General features: G+C 43.6%; 1 protein-coding gene across 4 annotated transcripts in view; it reads right to left on the reverse strand.

Moving 5' to 3' along the window:
• Positions 1 to 21,607, reverse strand: part of PPP2R2B (protein phosphatase 2 regulatory subunit Bbeta) — a 484,254-nt gene that overhangs the window by 439,169 nt on the left and 23,478 nt on the right. The window contains exon 1 of one of the 4 annotated variants that reach the window (XM_028527612.2): positions 11,822 to 12,253. The exons of 2 other annotated variants lie outside the window; for them this stretch is intronic. In XM_028527612.2, the coding sequence (XP_028383413.1) occupies positions 11,822 to 11,895 (74 nt within the window). In that variant the 5' untranslated portion in view covers positions 11,896 to 12,253. Of the gene's footprint in view, positions 1 to 11,821; positions 12,254 to 21,607 lie in introns of those variants that run through there. One more of the 4 variants, XM_028527616.2, reaches the window with a different exon arrangement.

The following is a 21,607-nucleotide window of genomic DNA, read 5'->3' on the forward strand; positions in this document are numbered from 1 at the left end:
CAGGGAGGAGGCCACGGTGGCTGGTGACGAGGAAAGTTATGAGACGACCGCCTAGGACCTGCAGCCCATGGAAGGACGTTAGATTTTACTGAGGAAAATGGGAAGCCACTGGAGGGAGTTTGAACAGAGACATCGTGTAATTCACACGGCCATTGTCTTGCAGCTCGTTTGCATTATATCTAGGCTGTGGAACACTCCAGAGTCTGGAGTGGAGGCAGGGAGGCCATGCTTTGTGGAGATAAAGTATTAGACCACTGTCTTCATTCCAGTCTTGTCTTTTGTTTATGCTGTGACTCCCTGTTTCTGGTTGACCTCCTGAGGGCGACACGAAATAGGTCTTTTCCTGGAGAATTGAGGCAAGGAGTGAGGAAGCTTTGCTAGGGAAGGCAGACCCAGAAAGTCTTCTTTTATTTATTCACACATGTATTTATTGAGTCTTAAATGAGTGTGCCATGTGAGCTAGGCACTGCTTTTCATACATTATTTTATTTCCTCTCCTGACCACCCTGAGGTAGGGTCCATGATCATTTCTTATGAATGAAGAAATGGAGGCCTAGTCAGGAGCAGACAGCTGGCCGTGGCAATTTTGGGACTGGGACTCAAAGACAAGACTGTGACAGCGATGCCTGTGCTTTTCCCTCCATATCACAGGAGGGGGACAAAGCTCTGGAGCCAGCCGACCTGGGTTCAAATCCTACCTCTGCTGCTTATTAACTGTGTGACTTTGGGCAAGTTATTTCATTTGATAAGCCTCCCTGTCTGCATCTGTAAAATAGGGATAATAAAAGTTTCCTGTTCGCTGGATTATTAAGAGGACTAAATGGGCTCATACATTAAAACACTTAGAAACCAGGGCCTGGCATCTAAATACTCCTAATTATCACCCTGACTGTGGATGAAGTCGTGAGAGGCTACTTGAAGGAACTTGGGATCTTGACCCTACATGGGGCGTGAAAACTGTTCTCGTACACGTGCAGGATTGTCATGAGGACACAGCCTTTGATGTCTGGTGTGGTCATTCCAAGAAACAGGTTAATGATCTAGGCATAGTCAACATTATCTGGCAGTGGAACAGCTGCCTTCGGCAGAGAGCTAGCTCTCTATCACGATCTTGTTCAGGAATGTTGCCAGGGGGTTTAGGGGCCCTGTGAAGGGCTGGACGAGATGGTTTAGGAAGTCTTCTCCCAGATGGAAATTCTATGATTCTTTCCAAGGGGATGGAAGCAGGTAGCCTAAGGGCCTGCTCTGGCCTTGTTTTTCTTGCTTAGTGTCTTTTTTAAAAAATTGGTTTTAGAGAAAGCAGGAAGATAGGGGGAGAGAGCGACAGACAGACAGATAGACAGACAGACAGAGATTGATCTGTTGTTCCATTTACTCATGTATTCATTGGTTGCTTCTTGTATGTGCCCTGACTGGGAATCAAACCTGCAACCTTGGGCATACTGGGACAACGCCCTAACCAACTGAGCTACCCAGCCAGGGCAAGGCTGGCTTTTGATCAACTCTCCCCTGCCAGGGCCACCTTGCTGCTTACATATGAATATGTGCCACGAAGCACATGTACCATTCTATCTAGAGGCTTTGAAACTGCAGCTATTTCTTGCTGAATAAACATGATATGAAAGCATTCTTAGTGGTTTTGTCCTAGGACAGCCTTTCTCTTCCTTCTAAATATCACGCTTTGCAAGCTCTGTTTCTGAAAGAGCAAACTCACTCTATTTTTCAATGCCTGGAATGTTTACTGCCTCTTCAAAAGACACCGAGTGTTCCTGCCATCACTCATTAAGAAGAAAAATTCCTTTGTCTGGATGTCAAAACAATGGACCGGTTTCTGTGTTTATAAGGCTGTTCCATTCAGACACAAACACACCTGGAGGAGTGTGCGGCACACCCAGAGCCACCTCCAAGTCTGCTGTGATTTAATGATAAGGATTGCTTTTAGCAACAACCTATCTTTGGTTTGCAGTGGTCAGCTCCTTGAAATACGTCCATCCACCTTTTGGCCCTTCTAATTTATTCTTACAGTAGTCAAAAGAATGTTTTCATGTGGCAAATGGGGTCAGTTCCTTGCTGGCTCCCTCACCCCCCTGCCCCCTGCCACACACTGAATTTATACTCTTTGATAATTTCCAGTTGCTCTTTGGATTAAGACCAAACCCATACATCACATCACAGAGACACGCAGGGGCACAGCACTCCAGAGCCTCATTCTTTACTGTGTCCTCTGGTCCTATGGTCCAACCACGCTGGCCTTCCTTCAGGACCTGCTGTTCACCATCACCCTCTGGTGACACGACCTTGTAAAGAGGCTCTCCTTTGCCTGGAATATTCTCTCTCTTGCATTCCGCCCAGTTAAGTTCTACTTATCCTTCAGATCTCAGGTCAAATGACACATCAGAGAGGATGTTCTGGTCTTCATATTCATTACACAATCCTACCAGGCCTTGTTCTAACATATGTCATGGCCTCTCCATTGCAGCACCTGCCACTATTTACATTAATTTATTTGTCCTCCATCAGGGCAGGAACCACATCTATTTGAATCTCCTGTGAACCTATTGCCTAGCCCATATATGATACATCACAGGGACATTCTGTAGGTGTGTTTTTGAATAAATCAATAATGTCTCTTGCAAGGAGGTTCACTGACTACTCAATTTGCTCCTAAAACTTCTAGAAAGGGGACATTCCCATGCATCAACAATAGGCTTCAGAGAAGGTGTTCATGCACACCTTTGAAACCATATGTTGATTTGCATCCTGTTTGCTCTTCCTACTAACTGCTTTTGCAGACACCTGGGAAGATGAAGGCCTTGGCCACCTCGGCCCATCTTTTCTCCCAGCTTAGTCTGCCCGTGGAGGAACAATGACTCAGAAAACTAATGGGCCAGTCTCTCTAGGGATGCTGATGATTTCACTGCCGGTGATTTTTCTATTAGGGTTATAAAATTGAGTCAAAATGAAGGAATTGCCTTGGGGCACAAGTACCGAAGACAAACAATGAATTCAGAAACACAAATCAGAAGAGCCCTGACCAGTGTACATTACAAGCGAGCACCAGTGAAGGTGATGGAGGTTGAAAGAATTAAAGAATGAAAAAAAAAAAAACCACCCCACAGTGTTTTTTATGGGAATGCAGTGGAATGGGAGGAAACCAGGAATTACAACCAGACCAGCCTGGTGTTACCTCTGTATAACCCGGACAAAGATACTATCTCGGTACATGTAGATATCACCTAGTGATACTAGATGGCTACTGGGCACAGTTCACTTAATGAATGTCTTGAATCCATACGATAAGCATAAAAACAAAGCAGTGTTACTCCCATTTTATAGGTGAGAAAACAGACATGGGAGATGAATCACTTTAACTCCTATTTAGGACACAGATTTATTGGACTCCAAAGCCAAAGTCTTTCCCGACTAGATGTTCCGTCTCTCCAGCCCTCTCTCAGTATCTTCACCTGTGGACTGGCCGCTCCCTTGCAGAACTGTCTCCATGATTATCTGCAGGTGATAATAATGCATGCAGGGTACAGGGGTCTTAGCTGACTTTTTTGAATATTATTTTCAGTCCTCTTTATTTAAAAACATTTTTTATCCTCACCTGAGGATATTTTTTCATTGCTTTTAGAGACAAAAGAAGGGAAAAAAAGAAATATCGATGGGAGAGAGAAGCACTGATTGGTTGCCTCCTGTACATGCCTGGACTGCACACCACTACCACACCTGGACCGGGGATCATCGGCGCCAAACTGGGGATTGTACACACCCCAACAGGGGCTCAAACCTGCAATGTAGGTATGTGCCCTGACCAGGGACCCACAACCTTTTTGGGGAGGGGTGTATGGGGCAATGCTCCAACCAACTGAGCCACCAGGCCAGAGCTGGCCTCCTTATTTATTATGATCTGCTAAGTTCCTTACAGATATTTACTAGGACCTTTAAAAAATGGGTTATGACTCCCAGCTTCTGATTTAATATGGGACACTCAAGAGGGGGACATATTTCAGAAGTCACTATCACTTAACTCACACCAGCACCACCAGGTTTTCTGATAGTCCCTTTGAACTCCAAGGCATAGCAGGACTAGCCAACTTCCTAAGGGACAGCAACGTCAGAGGAGAACCAGAATGTAGGTATCCCTCCCCTGGCCCAGGATGCTTTCCATCACCACATTGTTCAAGGTTAATAAGGCAAGAGTGGACTTCTGGGGCTTCCACTCACACGAACCGCATTGCTAATAACTGCAGCTAACTCTGGACACCCCACTATATACCTTGCATGAATTATCACATTTACTTACCAAAGAAACTCTTTGACATGTGCATAGTTTTTATCCTCATTTTTCTAGAGGACAAAGCTAAACCCCAACTAATTGAATGCCTTTTCCTGTAGCAGGCAGATACTGTAGCCAGTACCTGCATATAAAATCTTGAGGCCAACTCACAGCTACCATAAAGCAGACAAATGCTCAGTAGAGTTCCCGTAAATGTGTAAGTGGATGACACTGACCTTGAATCTTTCCAGGACAGCCACTTAGCTGCCAGACATTGATGATCTTGACTAAAAACGACCTCTTCTCAGTGGCAGGACTCTACTCTGCCATTCCAAAGGGACCCACAGTTGATCAATCGCTTTCTCCCAGAGCTCTTCTGAGCTTTGAATACACCCTCAGCCCTGACTGTTGTTTATCACAGCCTCAGGTTCCTGCCTCTGGCAGCTCATAAGATTCACTGGGGAACCTTAAAAGCTAGGACTCCTTGGGCCCACCTCCATGGAGCCTAATGCCCTAGGGCTGTGCTAGAGACAGCCCTTGGCATTTGCCACAGGTGACTTCCCTGCACAGCCAGGGTTAAAACCCACCTGTAGAGTTGTGTGTGCACGCCTTTCTCTCCTTGCCAGACTGTAGCTTCTTAAAAGAGGAATGAGTCTTTTTCATCTTTTAAGTTTCCACAGGCTGAGAGCAATGCCTAAAATGTTGCAGGTAGATAAGAACCTGCACTAGCATCAGGCAGTCTGGGTGCGAACCTTGAGCTACATATTAGCTGTGTGGTTGGGGGGAAGTTACTGTACTGTTCTGTGCCTTGCTGTCTCACCTGTAAAATGGGGACTGATAACAATATTTGTATCATGATGTTTTGTGAGATTTATGTGAAGTAGTAACTATAAAATGTTTAGCACAGAGTTTGCCTATAATGAGCCTACAGTCAGTACTAGCTATGTAAGTAGGCCAAAATTCAACCAAACTATTGATGCCTCCTGGAGACTGTGGCTGTGGTAAGTGCAGTAGCGAACACAGAAGAAATATCAAGTCCCATTCACTGAATATTCACAGGCACTATACTAGGGGGTTTACAAATATCATTTTCACCTTTATAATAATACTTCAATATGTTATTATTAAAGAAGGAAATAACACCAATGAAGTCACTGAAGGTCACTGAGCAATTAATTATCAGTGCTTAGATTGGAACTTAGGTTCATCTGGTTCTAGAGCCCATTCTTTTCACTTTATTACTAACAACATAAATGTTCATTCATACACATATCCATTCATTCAATCAACAAGTATGCATTGCATGCTTCCTGTGTGCTAGACACTGGGTACTGGAGATACAGAAATGAACAAAACAGAAAGTTCTTGTTTCTTGCAGCTTCCATTCTATTATTCTATGGTGTGAAAAGACAGGAACAAGTAAGTGAATGGATATATAACACGTTGGGTAAAGATAAATGATATGGAATAAAAAAAGCAAGATAAAAGTAACAAAGAAGTAGAGGGAGAGAGATGGAAAGAGGGGGAGAGGGAGAGAGATTGATTTTAGATAGGAAGGCCAGGAAGGGCCTCTCTGATAAAGAAATATTTGAGTGGTGGCTGTGATAAGACATGATTGGATTCCGGATATTTTTAGGAGGTCAGGCCCAGAGGATTAACTGTAGAATTGGAAGAAGGATATGGAAAAAGAAGGAAATAAAGGATGACTCCAAGGTCTTGGGCTTGAGTAACCAAGAGGATGTAGTTCTCACTTAACAGAGTTGGAGACAGACACATGCTGGACAAACAGGGTTTTTCTCGAGAGGAAACCAGGAGTTCTGTTTTGCAGTCTCTACTGTGCATTCCAGTGGGGATGTCGATAGGCAGTTGGATGCATGGTCTGCATTTGGGGTGAGATATAGAAGGAATAAGTGACATTTAAGACCGTGGCACTGGCTGAGATCACATAATAGCAAGCACAGACCAGTGAGAGGACTGAGCCCGAGGCTACAATATTTACAGTTCAGGAAGATGACGAGGAACCAGCAGGAAAGTCTGAGGAGGACCAGCCAATGAGGGAGAAAGAAACAGAAAAGATGTGGGCCTTCAGACCAAGACAAGAAACTCAAGAACGAAGCAGCGATTATCTGCACCAATGGCAGTAGCTGGAGAGGGACATGGGAGCATAAAATGAGTTTTTAAAGTGAAATGACTCACAGTTTGCTTGGGGACTGCAAACATGATCCTGTCGAGAGGAAAGACTTGGTGACAACAGAGAGAGAGGGGACAAATGCAGAGGGAGGGGCTTGAGTGGGGTCAGATATGGGGTCCAGCTCACAAGTGGGGGGCTGGCCTTGGATGAAAGCAGAGACAATTCATCTGTTGTACAGAAAAATGTAAAAAAAATGTAAATGTAAGCAGTGTCAAACAAAGTGAGATTTTAATCTTGATCCTTACAACGCTCCCTTCCGGTGGTATAATATTGTTTCCTCATTACAGAGAATCACAGCGTGCATTTAGGATAGACATTAAATATCGGTGTGTATTTGCGATGACGAGACAATGAGTCTTCAGGGAAAGCTGTGGGTGAAAGTGCATTTGATGTGGGTCTAAAGAGTGGATTGGTTCTACATATGGGGAAGGGGATGACAGTTCCAAAACTGTGAAAAATAAGAATTCCATAAGTACATACGAAGGCACAAAAATAGCCATGAATCCCTTCTCCGAATCCACCTCCAAATCAGAACGCATGGGTTCTAATTTTAACCTTGCACTTAGCAGCTGTGTGGCCTTGGGCACGTCACCTAACTTCTCTGTCTTGGTTTCCTCGTAGATAAAATGAAGATAATAACAGTATTGACCTCACTGGATTATTGCAAGGAACACAGACACCCGGACACACATCCATTGACACATAGTGCAATTGTGCCTAGCGAAGAGAAGCATTGTATGTTTTGGTTATTATTATTTATGGCGTTTGAGGTAGAAAAGTGTGTATTTTTTCCTCTGTGTGTGTGTGTGTGTGTGTGTATATGCTTGTAGACTTCCACCAAGCCTGCTTTTGGGTGTCACTGAAAAATATTCTGTTTCCAGAACTTTCCTTCTCAGGAAGGAGCACGAGTGATAGAGAAGAATTTGTGTATTGACTGTCTCATCCTATCCTTCACTGAAGAAGAATTTCTTGAGCATCTTCTCAGAGTACAGCTCTGTGTAAGCAGGATGCAGAGACTGAAAACCGAGTGGGCAGCATCCTTGTGCCCGAGCTGCTCCCGGCTGCCAGGAGACAGATGTGTTAACAGACTGTTTCACTATAATATGAAGGCTGCTCTCACACCGAGAGTCAGAAATAAACATGCAAAGTAAAGGTTAAGAGCACTGATTTTTGATTCAGACAGTTTGGACTTGAGTCTCAGCTCTGCTGTTTTACTCACTGTGGCTCTGGCAAGTCAGGTGTATGTCAGCTTCCTCGCCTGTATGGTGGAGACAGCAGCATTTGGTACAACAGGTAGAGTGAGGAGCACATAAGATCACACAGGCATGGCTCTCAGCACACGGCCAGCGATCCACGGGCCTGGTGCTGCCTCTCTGCTTCCCCCCACATTTCTTCTTCCCACTGCGATCGGGGCTCCTGTGACTCATCACAGCAACTCCATCTTTGGAGCTGCTGTGGAAGGCTTCCTAGAAAGGCTTGACTGGAGCCGAGTTTTAAAGGTTGCAGAGGGATTGGCAGCATGGACACACGACAAAGACAGCTCAGAGAGAGGACATGGCACGTGCCAAAGCACAGCACCCTTGTCCTTTTAGGAAAAGGAAGTGCTTCCATGCACTTGTTAGATCGCTTCCCGTGTCAGGGGCCAAATGAGGTCCACTGCAGAGTATCAGGCAAGGCTCCTCCTACCTTTCTGGCTCGCTTTTTCCTGAGGGTCACCCCATCTCCTCTGTCCTGGTTGGAAGGGTTCCTCTGTGGCTGCATTGGGATTCTGTTCCTCGAATCCTGAAATCATTCTGCTGGTTGAATCCTTCCCTACCACAGGGAAGGAGCTCTGTGCTCCTTTAATGAGGCCCACAGAGAATTGAAGAGGGGCCACCTGTCTTCTCAAAGCCCTGTTTGTGCATCCACGTGATTTACTTGTCCTTTTTTTTCCTGTTCCTATCTTCTTATTGCAAGTTAAAATACAGTGTGGAAATGAAACCAGTCCCCTTGAGTATGACCACAGAAAGCGCCCAACTGGCAATGGTGAAAACAACTTGCACTCATGTAGGAGTTAACGCTTTGCAGAATGCTTTTCACAGGTGTTTTTAAAATGTATCTATACGACAACCTTGGTGCGTGTCATCTTCTCATTCAATAAAAATGTGGGACGTGCTTATTAAGTACTTGGTATTGCTCTAGTACTGGGGGTACAAGAGAGCAAAAGTACACGTGGCACCTGCTTCCACGAAGCTTTCAGTCTAGGGGAGACAGATGTTAACAGGTATATCAGTCTTCTCACCACCCACAGACTATACTGGGTCCTTTGATGTAGAGCAATGGGATGGCCCTTCAGCTTGAGCTGAGGGTTGAGGGCCACAGCGAACACAAAATAAGGCCAAGGGAAGACAGAACCATCTCCAAACACTACGCTTGGAGGGAAAATCCTGAGAAACCAATGACAGCCTGTGTGGCTCGAGACCAGGCGAGATGGAGTGTGTCTGAGATCAGGCAGGGGTCAGAATACGTAGGGCTTGTAGGTGATGGGAAGACATTGAGAGATTTTAAGTGTAAGTGTGTTTGTGTTTGGGGGGTGTGGTAACACGATCATATTTCAAAACATTATTTGACTACAACATGGAGAACCCAAGTTTCTCTCTGATGGATGAAGAAACAGGCTTGAAGGCTGAGAAAAGGAACTAGTATTTGTAGAGTCCATATTGTTGATTTACCCTATGCACAAATGTGTCACTGTATATAATATGCTTAGTAATGTCTTAGACACAGTAAGTGCAATACAAGTGGGGGCTGATTATTATTATCATCATCATCATCACCAGCATCACCCTGTGGATGGCATTCTGAATGTATTCCTCTGCGACTACCCAATGGAGTATCAGTACCCATGTTTCACACATGAGGAAACTGAGGCACAGGGAAGTTAAATAACTACCAAACATTGCCCAGTTGGCAGGTGGCACAGCTGGAATTCAAAGCCTGGGATCCTCTGGTATTGGGGAAAAAAAAAGCAATGTCAAGACAAAGCTGAGAGGGCAACCCATCTTTTAAGTAGGATGGTTCCACCCCCTGAACAGCCCAGGAATCAGTTGAAGCTCTTACAGTTGTTCTATAATTACTTTCAAGGGGATTGTTTGAGTCATTTGTACTTATTTGATTTTCTCAGGGATATACACAAATTATTCATTCTCCATTTTTTCAATTAAATAAAATATGAAGTTCCCAGCCATAACTTTTCCAACATAGACTACAGAGTGACATGGTGCTAATAACATAAAAAGAAAAATGCAAACTCGAATTCATTCTGACATATTTTCCTCCTCAAACTCTAAATAAGTGTAACTAGTTTCTAGTGACAGTGTGATGTGTTTGAGAAAATGACTCATTGCTAAAGATAGTGTAATAAGCAAAGAAAACGAATATCTAAGAAAGTGCATGGGGCGTGGGTCTCAAAAATAAATAGCCTCTATCATATACCAGGCTTTTTGGAGGGATTTAATTATCACATATAATTCTCAGCATCCTGAGAGTAGTTTTAATTTTCATTTTATAGATAAAATTGGGATTGCACGTAAAGCCATTAAGTGACCTGGCCCTGATTTCTTGGTATTTAACTCATGCCTTTCCACTACTTCCTGGTACCTCCCCCATGAAGTCAGTGATTGACAGGGGCCGCTATGCTTGCCCACGGCCTTCACTGGGTTTACAACAAACTTAAACACATGCTCTGTATCTTCACTCCCACTCACCTAAAGCTGGTGGTGGTTGATGAATCAGAGGTTGTTTGTTTTGGCATGGATAAAATGTAATTTTCATTTTGATGGAATAAATCAGCTAAATTTGATTGAAGAACAGTTCAAGAAAGTTATTGCTGTGCTGTTTTCGTCTCTATGAGGGAAAATCTTTAGTTTGATTAATAATATAAAATAGTAATTGAATAGACCAAATGTTTGGGTTCTCCAAGTCTAAACTGGGAGGAGAGGACAGGGGACCGATCAGAAATAGAGAATAGTTATCTAAGCAGCTTCCCGTATGAGTTTAGATCTTTCGTATTTGGAAAGTTCCCCTGGAGATTTCTACCCTGCCCCCACTCCCCAAAATGTACAGAGACTCACTAAGTTCCTCTCTATGGGGGAAGAAAGATCTCTCAATGGGTCATCCCTTTAGCTACTGATAAAATTTTTAAGGGAAATATCCAATTAAAAAAAAAACAAACCCTATGAAATAGCAATGTCTATGAAAAGTGCCATCCTCGGTCTCAATTCAAGGTTGATCCCAAATGTCTACTCCCTTTTCCTGGGGGTACTGATCAAAAATCACCTTACAGCATGACAAATGTTTCTTTCACTTTATACACACAGCCCCCAGTCCCAGGCTCCCCCTCTGTGGGTGAGAAACGCAAGTTCACTTCCGGGGGAGCGAGGTTTGACCTGGGGTGGTATGGCAGCCCCTCACCCTCCTCAGTGCTCTTCAATCCGATACTTCTTGTAGGACAACCCCTAAGGCTGAAAAATGGCCCGTCAGTTGCTTGTCTCGTAACAGCCCTTTTCCCAAGGATGTGTCAGATCTGAAGAAACAGGCAAAATCACATCCAGAAGATGCAGGAGCAGCTAATGACTCTAGAAATGTTGAAAGCTGCAGTGGCCGGAATGTTTACAAGGCACACACGCTCACACATAAGTGCACATACACATGTGTGCATATCATGCTAGGTTAGAAGGCAGTAGGACCAGGTACTGGGGAGTGTTGGCCCCAGGCTCAGCTCACCCCCGTGTTAAGACCCTAACTCCGGACCCCCACGGACCACATTGCCAGTAAGTGCTGAGAGTCGGCTCTGCTCTTCCTGCTCTGCAACCCAAGTACAGCCTCGGAGCAAACCAATCCAGCGATCAGCACTCCACCGTCGTGGAGTGAGCTAATTCTATTTTGCTAATTGCTTTCTTGGGCAGGCACCAAGTTATTAAACAGACAGTGACAAAAACAGAGAGCTTGGATAAATGTATGTGGCAGCAAGTACAGCAATTTTTTTTCCCTTAACATTAGTTCCAATTACTTGTTTGCATGTTAAGTAGAACAAGGGAAATTGGCAAAATATTTGTGAATTTTTTCTCATCGGCTGTATCAGCTTTGAGATCATCTTTGCAACATTATCCTGCTTTTCAGAAAATACTTCCCTTTCCTTGTAAGAAGACAGAGCAATTCTAGAAGCAGATCTAAGCTGTCAGATCCCAGCTTTTGCCAGGAACGACAGCATCCAGGAGCTACAGCAAACAGTATCAGCAGAGCCTGTGGGAAGTCATCCACTAGCCCACTTTTCCCCACCCACCCAGACACTCTCCCTCTCTGGTCTGTACCTTCCGTGTGGCAGCTGGAAGAGAGGATGGTATTCGGAGGTCTGAAGATGTAAGGCAGGTAACGAGAGAAGCATTTCATCTTCCAAAACAGAAAAAAAAAATAAAATAAAAATCTAAATAACAAACCAGTCTCCTGAATCCATAAGGATTCTCCCGGCCTTTAAAGCTGGCTACATCACCGATGTGTGTGTTGTGTCGGCTCCCTCCCCGGTCTGCAAAGCTGGGGAGCCTGAGGAATGACTGGAGCTGGGTCCCATTTTGCCATCAGCACCAGGAAGCACTGCCTTACATTTCTGCATGCAGCTCAAACTCAGAAGCCCCCAAGCAAGCCGGGATATAGGCTCTTCATTGGCTGCAGCTCCTCCGAGCAGGATTTGCTGAGTAAGTCAGTCCTGCCTGTAAACACGCAGAACTGCCCTGCCTGAAACCTCTACCTTTTCCCGTGTGGTCAGTTTCTCTTCTAGCAACAGAAATCCAGCAGGATATGGGAGTCGTGAGGATAAGTGACCATCTCTTATTTAGCGGAAAGATCAGATGAAACAAAGGCAGCACAGTGCTCTGCCCTGGAGAACGACGGCTGTTGAAAGGAGCCACCCGTAATGCCATGGGTCTCAGGAATATTAAAGTACAGTGCAATGAAGTGGGTCTCTGTCCCCGCTTAATCTAGATTTGGTTCTATTTTTTTAATACGAAACCCAAACAATAGGACCATTTATCATTTAGGTGAAGCCTAAAGCTGGGTTGAGCAGTCGGTGACGGAGGGCGAACACAGACAGATTCTGTGTTCCACTACGGCTGTTTTTTCCTTCCTGCTGGCCCTCATGCCGCGGCAACAACTTGGTTCTGAGTTATTTGCTGTCCAAGTTTAAAGTCACAGGACAACAATAGAGACTGAGCCCAAGCAACCCGACCCTTCACACAACCCGTGCACCTTGATGGCATATGAAAACATGGAAAAAGTAAGTTGATCAAGGATTACACAACTTTACCCAAAGTCTCACTGGGATTCAAATGAGGAGTGGGGGCAGAGAGAGAGAGGGAGAGAGAGAGAGAGAGAGAGGATGAATGAATATTAAAACACAGGATCCACCCCCAAATGAAGGTAATTTGGATTGAGGAATTGGTTCAGTTTTGACCTATGAAATAGTAATGACTTTGGAAGCCTTACCACTAGAATGCAAAGCACAAGGCATTGGTTTGGGATTTATAAGTCTTTTCAAAGACACTATTGTATATAATGAAGAGAAAGAAGCAAATGTATTTTGTACCTCATTCAGGGCCACAAGGAAATGATTTAAATGGTCTATAAAAGAAAACCAATATTCCCCAGAGTGGGTTTTTAAAAAATAAGATTTAATATAAAACTGTATCTTGAAAGCCGGTAGAATAATTTTTAATCCTTTATAGGCTCTGTTCTCTACAAAAAATACCTAACAACATGGCAGGCATGTGTTGGTCTGCCCAAGACAGCAAAGACTCAGAACCATAAAATAATTATGGTGACAACAGTCCAGGCGGTTTTGAGGTAGATGGACTCTCCCACCAATATAGAGTACTCTCTCTTTGACTTTTGGATCCTTGTGACATGATGACAACTACCAGCAAGGAGAGGACATTTAGCCCACCGATAATCATATAATCCATCACTTCCGTAGACCCAGAGACCTAGCCAGGGTGGGCCATCCCAAGTAAGGTGCCTGTCTAAACAACGCCTAAGTGGTTTGCTTCATTGCGTAATCCCAAACTCACAAAAGAAGAGCATATCCTGAGATGTCTTTCTGAGAGATGCTGAATGTTCAACCCCTGATCAGCAGTCAAAGTGGAAGGACTGTGGGCTTTGGGGTCAACCTGACCCAAGTTTGAATCTCAGTGCCTTCAGTTACCAGTTGGGGAGATGGGAACAAAACTTTAATACCTGTGAGTCTCAGTTTCTGCATCTGTAAAATGGGAACAACAAGGGTTTCCTCTTGTATTCTTGGATGGAATAAGACAATAAGCACACGAGGCACCTGGCATGTGGTACACACTTGATAAACTGTCACTGTCAGTGTTGTTCTTACTGTTGTTGGCTTCTCGGATCTATGGTCAATACCAACCTCAGAGCAGGAAAGAGAAAGTGTGGTTAAGAGGGTGGTGCTACAATTACCCAGCCTGGGGTTAAGCCTGCCTTTGATATCGACTTGCTGTGTGACTTTGGAAAATTCACTTAACATCTCTGAGCTTCATTACATGTCTAATAAAGACAATAATAGAATCTTACATGATATTTTAAGGGCAAAATATGATGGTTCATACAAAGAGTTTGGCATAGTACCTAGAATAATGTAAGTGCTTCAAATGTTTCCTATTGTCTACAACACTAATATCAGCCCTTAATCACAGTATCTTATCGCATTTACTTACCTATCTTGTCTAAATAATTAAATTGTAAACTGGTTGAGGGCAATATCAATGCCTAATTTATCTTTGTGCCCCAAGTGCCTCCCGCAGTGCCTGGAACAAATTAGATACTCAACTAGTATTTGTGATTGAGCGAATGGATGAATATAATATACAGGAGGCAGCTTCTGAAAGAAGCTTTATATTTTTTTGGTGGTGATTTGTTTTAGCAAAAATAATATATCATTCAAGCAAAGGTATTACGGAATTCATGAACAGGCTTGCCTCCACTTTTCATAGTTCAGCCTTAGATAAAAGGTAAGCATTTAGTAAATACCTCCTGGGTCAGTGGTAGACACTTAGTAAATACTTCCTGAGGGCGAAAATACTTTTTGAGGGAAAATACAATCACTGATGATGCTGCCTGCAATTATCCTCCAAGAACTCAGGGGGAATAAAATCCCCAAATCCTAAAAATAAAACAAAACAAACACCCTGCCTCCTCCCTACAGAGACAAGAGCAACGAGGCTAGCACCCGGCTTCCAAAGGGCCACTCCGAAGCAGCCAGCACTTCTTGATCTCCACGAAGACCTCTGCAGTCCCAAGTTCAAGTGACAGAGTGAGTGCCAGGCCTAGGTACCCTGTCTACCTGGATGCAGGATAGGGAAGGGCTGAAAGAGCAAATATGAAATTTCCTGCCCCGGCTGGGTGGCTTGACTGATTACAACATCATCCTGTACACCAAAAGGTTGTGGGTTTGATCCCCGGTCAGGGCACATACCTATGTACCTAGGTTGCAGGTTTGATCCCTTGATGGGGCGAGTATAGGAGAGAACAGATCAATGTTTCTCATACTGATGATTCTCTCTCTCTCTCTCTCTCTCTCCCCCTCTCCCTTCTTCCTCTCTTTTTCTCTCTCTCTTTCTCATATCAATGTTTCTCTCTCTTCCCCTCTCCCTTTTTTCCTTCCCTCCATCCCTCCTTCTCTTCCTCTCTCACTGAAAGCAACAAAACCATATCCGAGCTTGAGGATTAAAAAAGGAATGTGAAATTTTCTCAGAGAGGTGATTCTGATGCAAGTGGTTTGCCCTGCACCATTTTTACTGTTTGGTGCATGCATGCTTTTGCATCTTTTTCTCTTTGGTTCTCTGAACAACCCTGTTTTACAGAAGAGGGAACAGGCAAAGAGGATCATTTATCCAAAGACAAACAGCCCACAGGGGAGATCCAGTGTTTTTGCACCAAATTCACCTGGCGAGCTTGTGATGAATGCAGATTTCACTGCCTCTCTGGGAATAGACAAGGAATCTGCAGGTTTAACAATTCAAGTGATTTGTACTTTAAAGTTGGAGAACCTCTGGAGGAAAGTATTTAATTTCACGTTTTGGCTTTGAAGGGTCGGAGTAACAAAGTTGTCCAAATACCTTGTCCTAAATCACTTGTCTCATCACTGTGTCCAACCATTTGTTGCCACTCTGATGTTTTATTAGGCATTAGGCTGAGTAACAGGGATACGGAATAAGAGATCCCACCCCTGCTCCAAGGAGTACGTACTGCAGGAAAAAGGAGTAGCAATAAACTATTACGATACAGCAATGGCAGAGCTATGAGAGCAGGAAGAGCTTCTGAAAAGATTCTTTAGGGTTATGGAGCCCCAAAGGGTCCTTGTTGGAGAGCCCTGTGTTTGCATTAGGCATTGCTTACAAAAAGCTGCTGTTAAAAAGCAGTTACCTTTCTGGGAGGTATAGCAAATGAACAGTTAGTAGTCATTAACTCCATCCGTGGAATTAGACTCGGATATACCTAATGTCATCACAGATAAGAGCAGGGCCACCAGGAGAGGAAGGAGTGTTTAGAAGGAGAGGGGAGGCTCTCAGGCAATGGCAGGAGTGCCTGGAGGGAGGCCCAAGAGCAGAAAGAGCTCTCTGAAAGGGAAACCAGAAGCCTAGGAGGAGGGAAAGATAAAGGTGACCCATTTTAGGTGCCAAGTGAGAAGGGCCCTGGAGTCGGGTGGGGCGGGGCCCAGAGACAAGAAATTCCCCAGCTGACTTTCACATGCCGGATTGCAACATCAAATGGCAAAAATAAGCAATAAATTGGCAGATTTGGGAGATTCTTGAGTGCGGCACTATGGACCAGGCTGTTCCAACCTTTTCTTTAGGCTGACCTCCTGGGAGATCAGAAGCAATCTCTTTTGTCCATCACAGTTCCAGCTGCAGCCATGGCCTGGGGGCCAATAGCCTTGGGGTCGTCCAACAGCCTGTCCCCCCCAGTGCCATCCCTGTCACCTGCTCTCAATGAAGCCTGACTTTTTGGGGAGTTACTCTGACAGTTCTACATCCTTTGGGGAAGTTTTATCATGACAGGTTTTTATTTTGCTAAGAAGGAAACTAAATCCCAGGGGGCAGAGACAAGTTAGCTTACATAAGATCAGTCAGGATAAGCCTGTCCTGGTCTTCACTCTCATCAAAGCGAGGCACATTCCTATGCATACTTCAAGTCTTAAATAAAATCTCACATGTTCAGGGAGCGGTTTCCTTTTTTTCAAGAATTTAAATCATTTTTATTTTTCAATTACAATTGGCATACAATATGATATTAGTGTTAGGTGTACACCCCAGTGATTAGACATCATATAACTTACTAAGTGCTCATCCCGATAAATCTTGTATCCATCTGACACCACGTATAGTTGTTAGAATATTATTGGCTATATTCCCCATGTTCTACTTTACATCCCATGACTACTCTGTAATACCCGATTCATCCTTCTTAACCTTTTAATGCCTCAGGCCTGGGTCAAACCCTCCTGCTACACCCTCTCAGACACTACCCTCCTCTTTCAAAACACTTGTTATTGAGCCTATTTATTGAATACCTACTCAGGCCAGGTGCTAAGCAACCCATATATAAAAATATAAAAAAATACATGATGCTAAGCAATCCATAGTAAAAAAGGTTGATGAGCCATGACCTGTGTGGCTCAGTTGCTTGGGTGTTGTCCTACAGAGTGCAAGGTCGCTGGTTTGATTCCCGGTCAGGGCACATGTCTTAGTTGCAGGCCAGGTTCCCGGTTGGGGCGTGTATGAGAGGCACCCGGTGGGTGTTCTCACACATCGATGTTTCTCTCCCTTTCTTTCTCCATCCCCTCCCCTCTCTCTAATCAATCAATCAATAAAGATATAAAAAAAGGTTAGATAAAATACCTGCCCTCTTCTGTGGGTGTGATGATCATTCCTAACATATAGGGCAGTGGTGAGGAATAAATAAAGTAATTCATTACAATGTTTAGAATTCTGTGTGAAATAAAGTGTTTTTGATTACTTTGATAATTGCTGATAAGAGTATAATTCCCAGGCCGAGCTCTAACTGGCAGGAGGATAGAGCTTTGATTTTTCTCTGCTGATTCCATTGCCTGGTGCATAATAGGAGTTTGATAAGTATGTGCCGAATTGAATTGAGTTGAACTGAACAAGAATTGTGATATTATTTGCATCATGCTCCCCACACTCTTTAGCCAATGTATGAAGTTCACAACTTGGTCCATTCTGATCTGGAGAAAGAGGAACCTCTTCTTGATAAGTTCATCCATTCATTCATACAATATGATGTTTTTAGCAGCCATTTAAACACTGGGTATGCTCATTGATGTTGGAGATACAGCAGTAAGTAATAGATTGAGGTTTAGCTTATTGAGTTTATATTCTACAAGAAGGAGATAGACAGTCAACAAGTAAATATACATCAACCAGGTGATCCAGCAATTCAAGTTCTGGGTACTTATTGAAAAGTAACAAAAACCCTAACTTGAAAAGATATATGCACCCTCATGTCCATTGCAGCATTATTCACAAGAGCCAAGACATGGAAAAAATCAAAGTGTCCATTCATGGATGAATGGATAAAGAATATGCAGTATGTATATGTAATGGGATATTATTCAGCCATAAAAAGAATAAAATTCTGCCACTTGCAACTGCATGGATCGAACTAGAAGGGATTATGCTAAGTGAAATGAGATAGAGAAAGACAAATACCATAAAATCTTACTTTTATATAGAATAATGGACACAGAAAACAGATTGGTAGATGCCAGAGGCAGGGGTTAGAGGTGTGTAAAATGGGTGAAGGAGGTCATGAGGTACCGATATTCAGTTATAAAGTAAATAAGCCACGTGATATACAGAATGGTGACTATAGTTTGTAAAAATTGTATTGTATACAGGGTCTGGCAAAAGTAAGGCCTGCTTGAGTGTGGTTGGTGGGGTAATCGCATGGGTGTAATAATTTATAGTTTTAATTTGAACATTTCACCTAAAATGTTATGTGGTATGCTTGAGTGTGATCTTATTATGTTACAGAATTACATGCTTATGATTTTGTAATAAAAAGGGACCATTATTTGCATTGGATCCTGTATTTAAAACTTGGTAAGAGAATAGATTTTAAAAGTTCTCATCACAAGAAAAAAAAAACACTGTAAATGGTGATGGATGTTAACTTGCTTTATTGTGATGACCATTTCACAATACATGCAAACATCAGCTCATTCCATTGCACACCTGAAACTAATCAGGTCATATGTCAAGTATATCTGAACTAAAAAAACAAGTAAGATAAAGAAAATAAAGTGAGGGGTGTGACAGAGAGTGACCGTTTTGCTTGGATGGTCAGGAGAGGCTTATCTGAGGAGGTGACATTTCAGCCTGAAAGGTAAGTTGCTGGGCAAGAAATGGTTTTGGTCCTCTCCTCCACCCCACTGCAGCCTGCAATTGACCTTCAGAGCAATTTCCTCTTGTAATTTAATTAACGATAGAATTATCTTGTGGTAACTATTATTTACTCAATAGTTGTTCTAAGTTCGGTGGGGGCACAGATTGTGTTGACCTGCTCACTGCTGTGCCCCCTGGACCTGGGAGATCAGTGGAGACTTGATTCCCACCTCTGACTGGCAGACAGCACCCACGGCTCAGCCAGCTCTCCTGGCCCGTGACGAAAGCAAGCGAATGGCGGGCAGCTACACAGAAGACTAGAGAGACTTTGTAGATGAAGAACAGACTCAACACAGAGCAGATGCTACCATGCAGCGAAGGAAGAAACAAAATCCGGTTGGTTACAACAGATTCTGGCTCTCACTGAAAAGACTGTACTATGAAAACCATCCTAAAGCCAAGCACATTTCCTACCAAATGTTACACACTAACTCTCATAGTACCTCCAAAAGGTAGACAAATCACTTCTTCTACAAAGAGGTGCAAGAACAAATAGACAATATGTTTTTTAAGGTTTTAAGCTGTAGAAATATGACTTGATTTTAATAGATGGTGATAACAATAGGAGTAACAGTAACTCCCAAATCTGAGTTCTTACTAGGTCTAGTCACTCTGCTAAACCCTATACCCAGAAGATCTCATTTAATCCTTTTTTAAAACTTATAATTAGGTAAATATTATTTTACCTGTTTATGTATGATGAAATTTGCCCAGAGATATTAATTACCTTGTCAAGTTCAAGTAAGTGGAGGAGCTAGGATTTGCACACAGACACCTCACTCCTACCCATGATATCTGGATGCTGGGCTGCTTCCCAGGCTACAGACGCTTGGCATTCTGCCCCCCTGTAGTCTAGTGCAGGGCAGAGGACCTAGAATGAGACTACACTTCTGTGTCTACTTATTTGGAACTTGTGGGCATTGGGTCAGGGCTGCTCAAGCTTACTTCTGAGCTATTGGAAAGAAAGGGTTTGCTAATGACTGAGATAATTGTGGTGGGGGGAGGAATCTAACCAAATCCATGCCCCTATCATCAATGTCTCTAGAGATTCACTATGCTTTGAAGGTTTACTATTCCCAAGATACAGTGCCAAGGACTGTGGGAGTGGAGAAACATATAAAGCACAGAGTGGAAAGGTGAGCAGGAGGTAAGAAATAAAGAAATAAATGGGATATTGGGTCAGATTCCTAGAATATTTCCTGGAGGTGATGACATTTGAGATAGGCTTGGGAGAACAGGAAAGAATTGAATATGTGGAGATGTGAGTGGGAGAACATTGTGGCAGGAAGCAACAATTAGAACAATAGTTTAAAGATAGGGAACTTCAAGAATTCTTTGGGGCTGGGGATAGTGGGTACTCCTATTTATTAGTCAGTCTATATAACACCTTGTAAGATGTTTCTTAATGCTACTTTATGAACATGGAAATAGCATTACATTTCCTTCCATTTTTACCATACAGTTATTCACAACCCAAATTCACCCTTTCCCCTGTTACTCTAAAGTAAGGGAGTTAAAACACAAATTTAACTATGTAAAGCAGATTTCTGCATCTGTGTTTGGGCTATGCACTAATTAGCTTTCACTTGGAAATAGTGGACTTCGGCCTCTCTGGACTGAGCTGAGTGATGCCCCAAGGCCTCTGTAAGGAGGCATCAATTCAGAGTAAACCCAGAACGTGTTTCCAGTTCCTCAAAAGGAATGGCCCCATTGGCTTCCCTCCTGAGCACCTCTGGGTTTTAATTACACCATGAACAATAGAAAAAGGAATCAATATACTGAGATAATAACACTACATTTTTAAGGACTTCTCTGGCCATGGTATCTATTCTGGCCTCATTCCCTCCTCCTTGGCAGCTATTTCCTTGGGCACAGATGAGAACATTAGAGGATTTTAAGGCAACCCGGCCCGTGAATCCAGGGGCAAAGATCTCAGTTTTCCGACCCTTCGGCCATCCTTGGGAGATATAAGAAAAGACATCTGAATGATTGGGTTAAATGCTTTCTCTGGAAAACACTTTTATCCTGTTTGCCCTGGATTCTGAGAGGCCATCATAGTAAATCTCTCAGAAGGCAGCAGCTGGGAAAATGTTTTCCCAGTTGCCCTGAGGTCTGGAGCAGGGCCTGCTTGTTCAGCGAAGGTGTTTCCTGGGAGTGCCACACCACACACGCAGCCTGCAGAGTATCCATGTTGAAGTTCAAGCTCATGCTTTTAAACAGGCTATGAGCTCACTAGTCACCACATCTGGAGAGACTGACACCCTTGTGTGCCTCCTGGTCGTTTCAGTCCCTGAGCTTTGCTTTGCATTAGGGTTCCTCTGCCTCAGCACTACTGACATTGGGGACTGGACCATTCTTTGTTGGTGATGGGAATAAGGCTGGGTGTGTGTTTGCGGGGGATGAGAAGCTTGGGGTGGGGTCTGTCCTGTGTATTGGAAGAGGTTTAGCAGCATCCCTGGCCTCTACCCACTAGATGCCAGTCACAAGCCTTCCCACTCCAACTGTGACAATACAAAATGTCTCCAGACGTTGTTGCTGAATATCCCTGGGGGCAAAATTCCCCACACTCTCCCCACACCTGGAAAACCACTGCTTTATAGTAACACGGCCTCAGAGACCAGCACTGGGGTAATG

The sequence above is a fragment of the Phyllostomus discolor genome, chromosome 13 (assembly GCF_004126475.2).
Source record: "Phyllostomus discolor isolate MPI-MPIP mPhyDis1 chromosome 13, mPhyDis1.pri.v3, whole genome shotgun sequence".
Lineage (NCBI taxonomy): Eukaryota > Metazoa > Chordata > Mammalia > Chiroptera > Phyllostomidae > Phyllostomus > Phyllostomus discolor.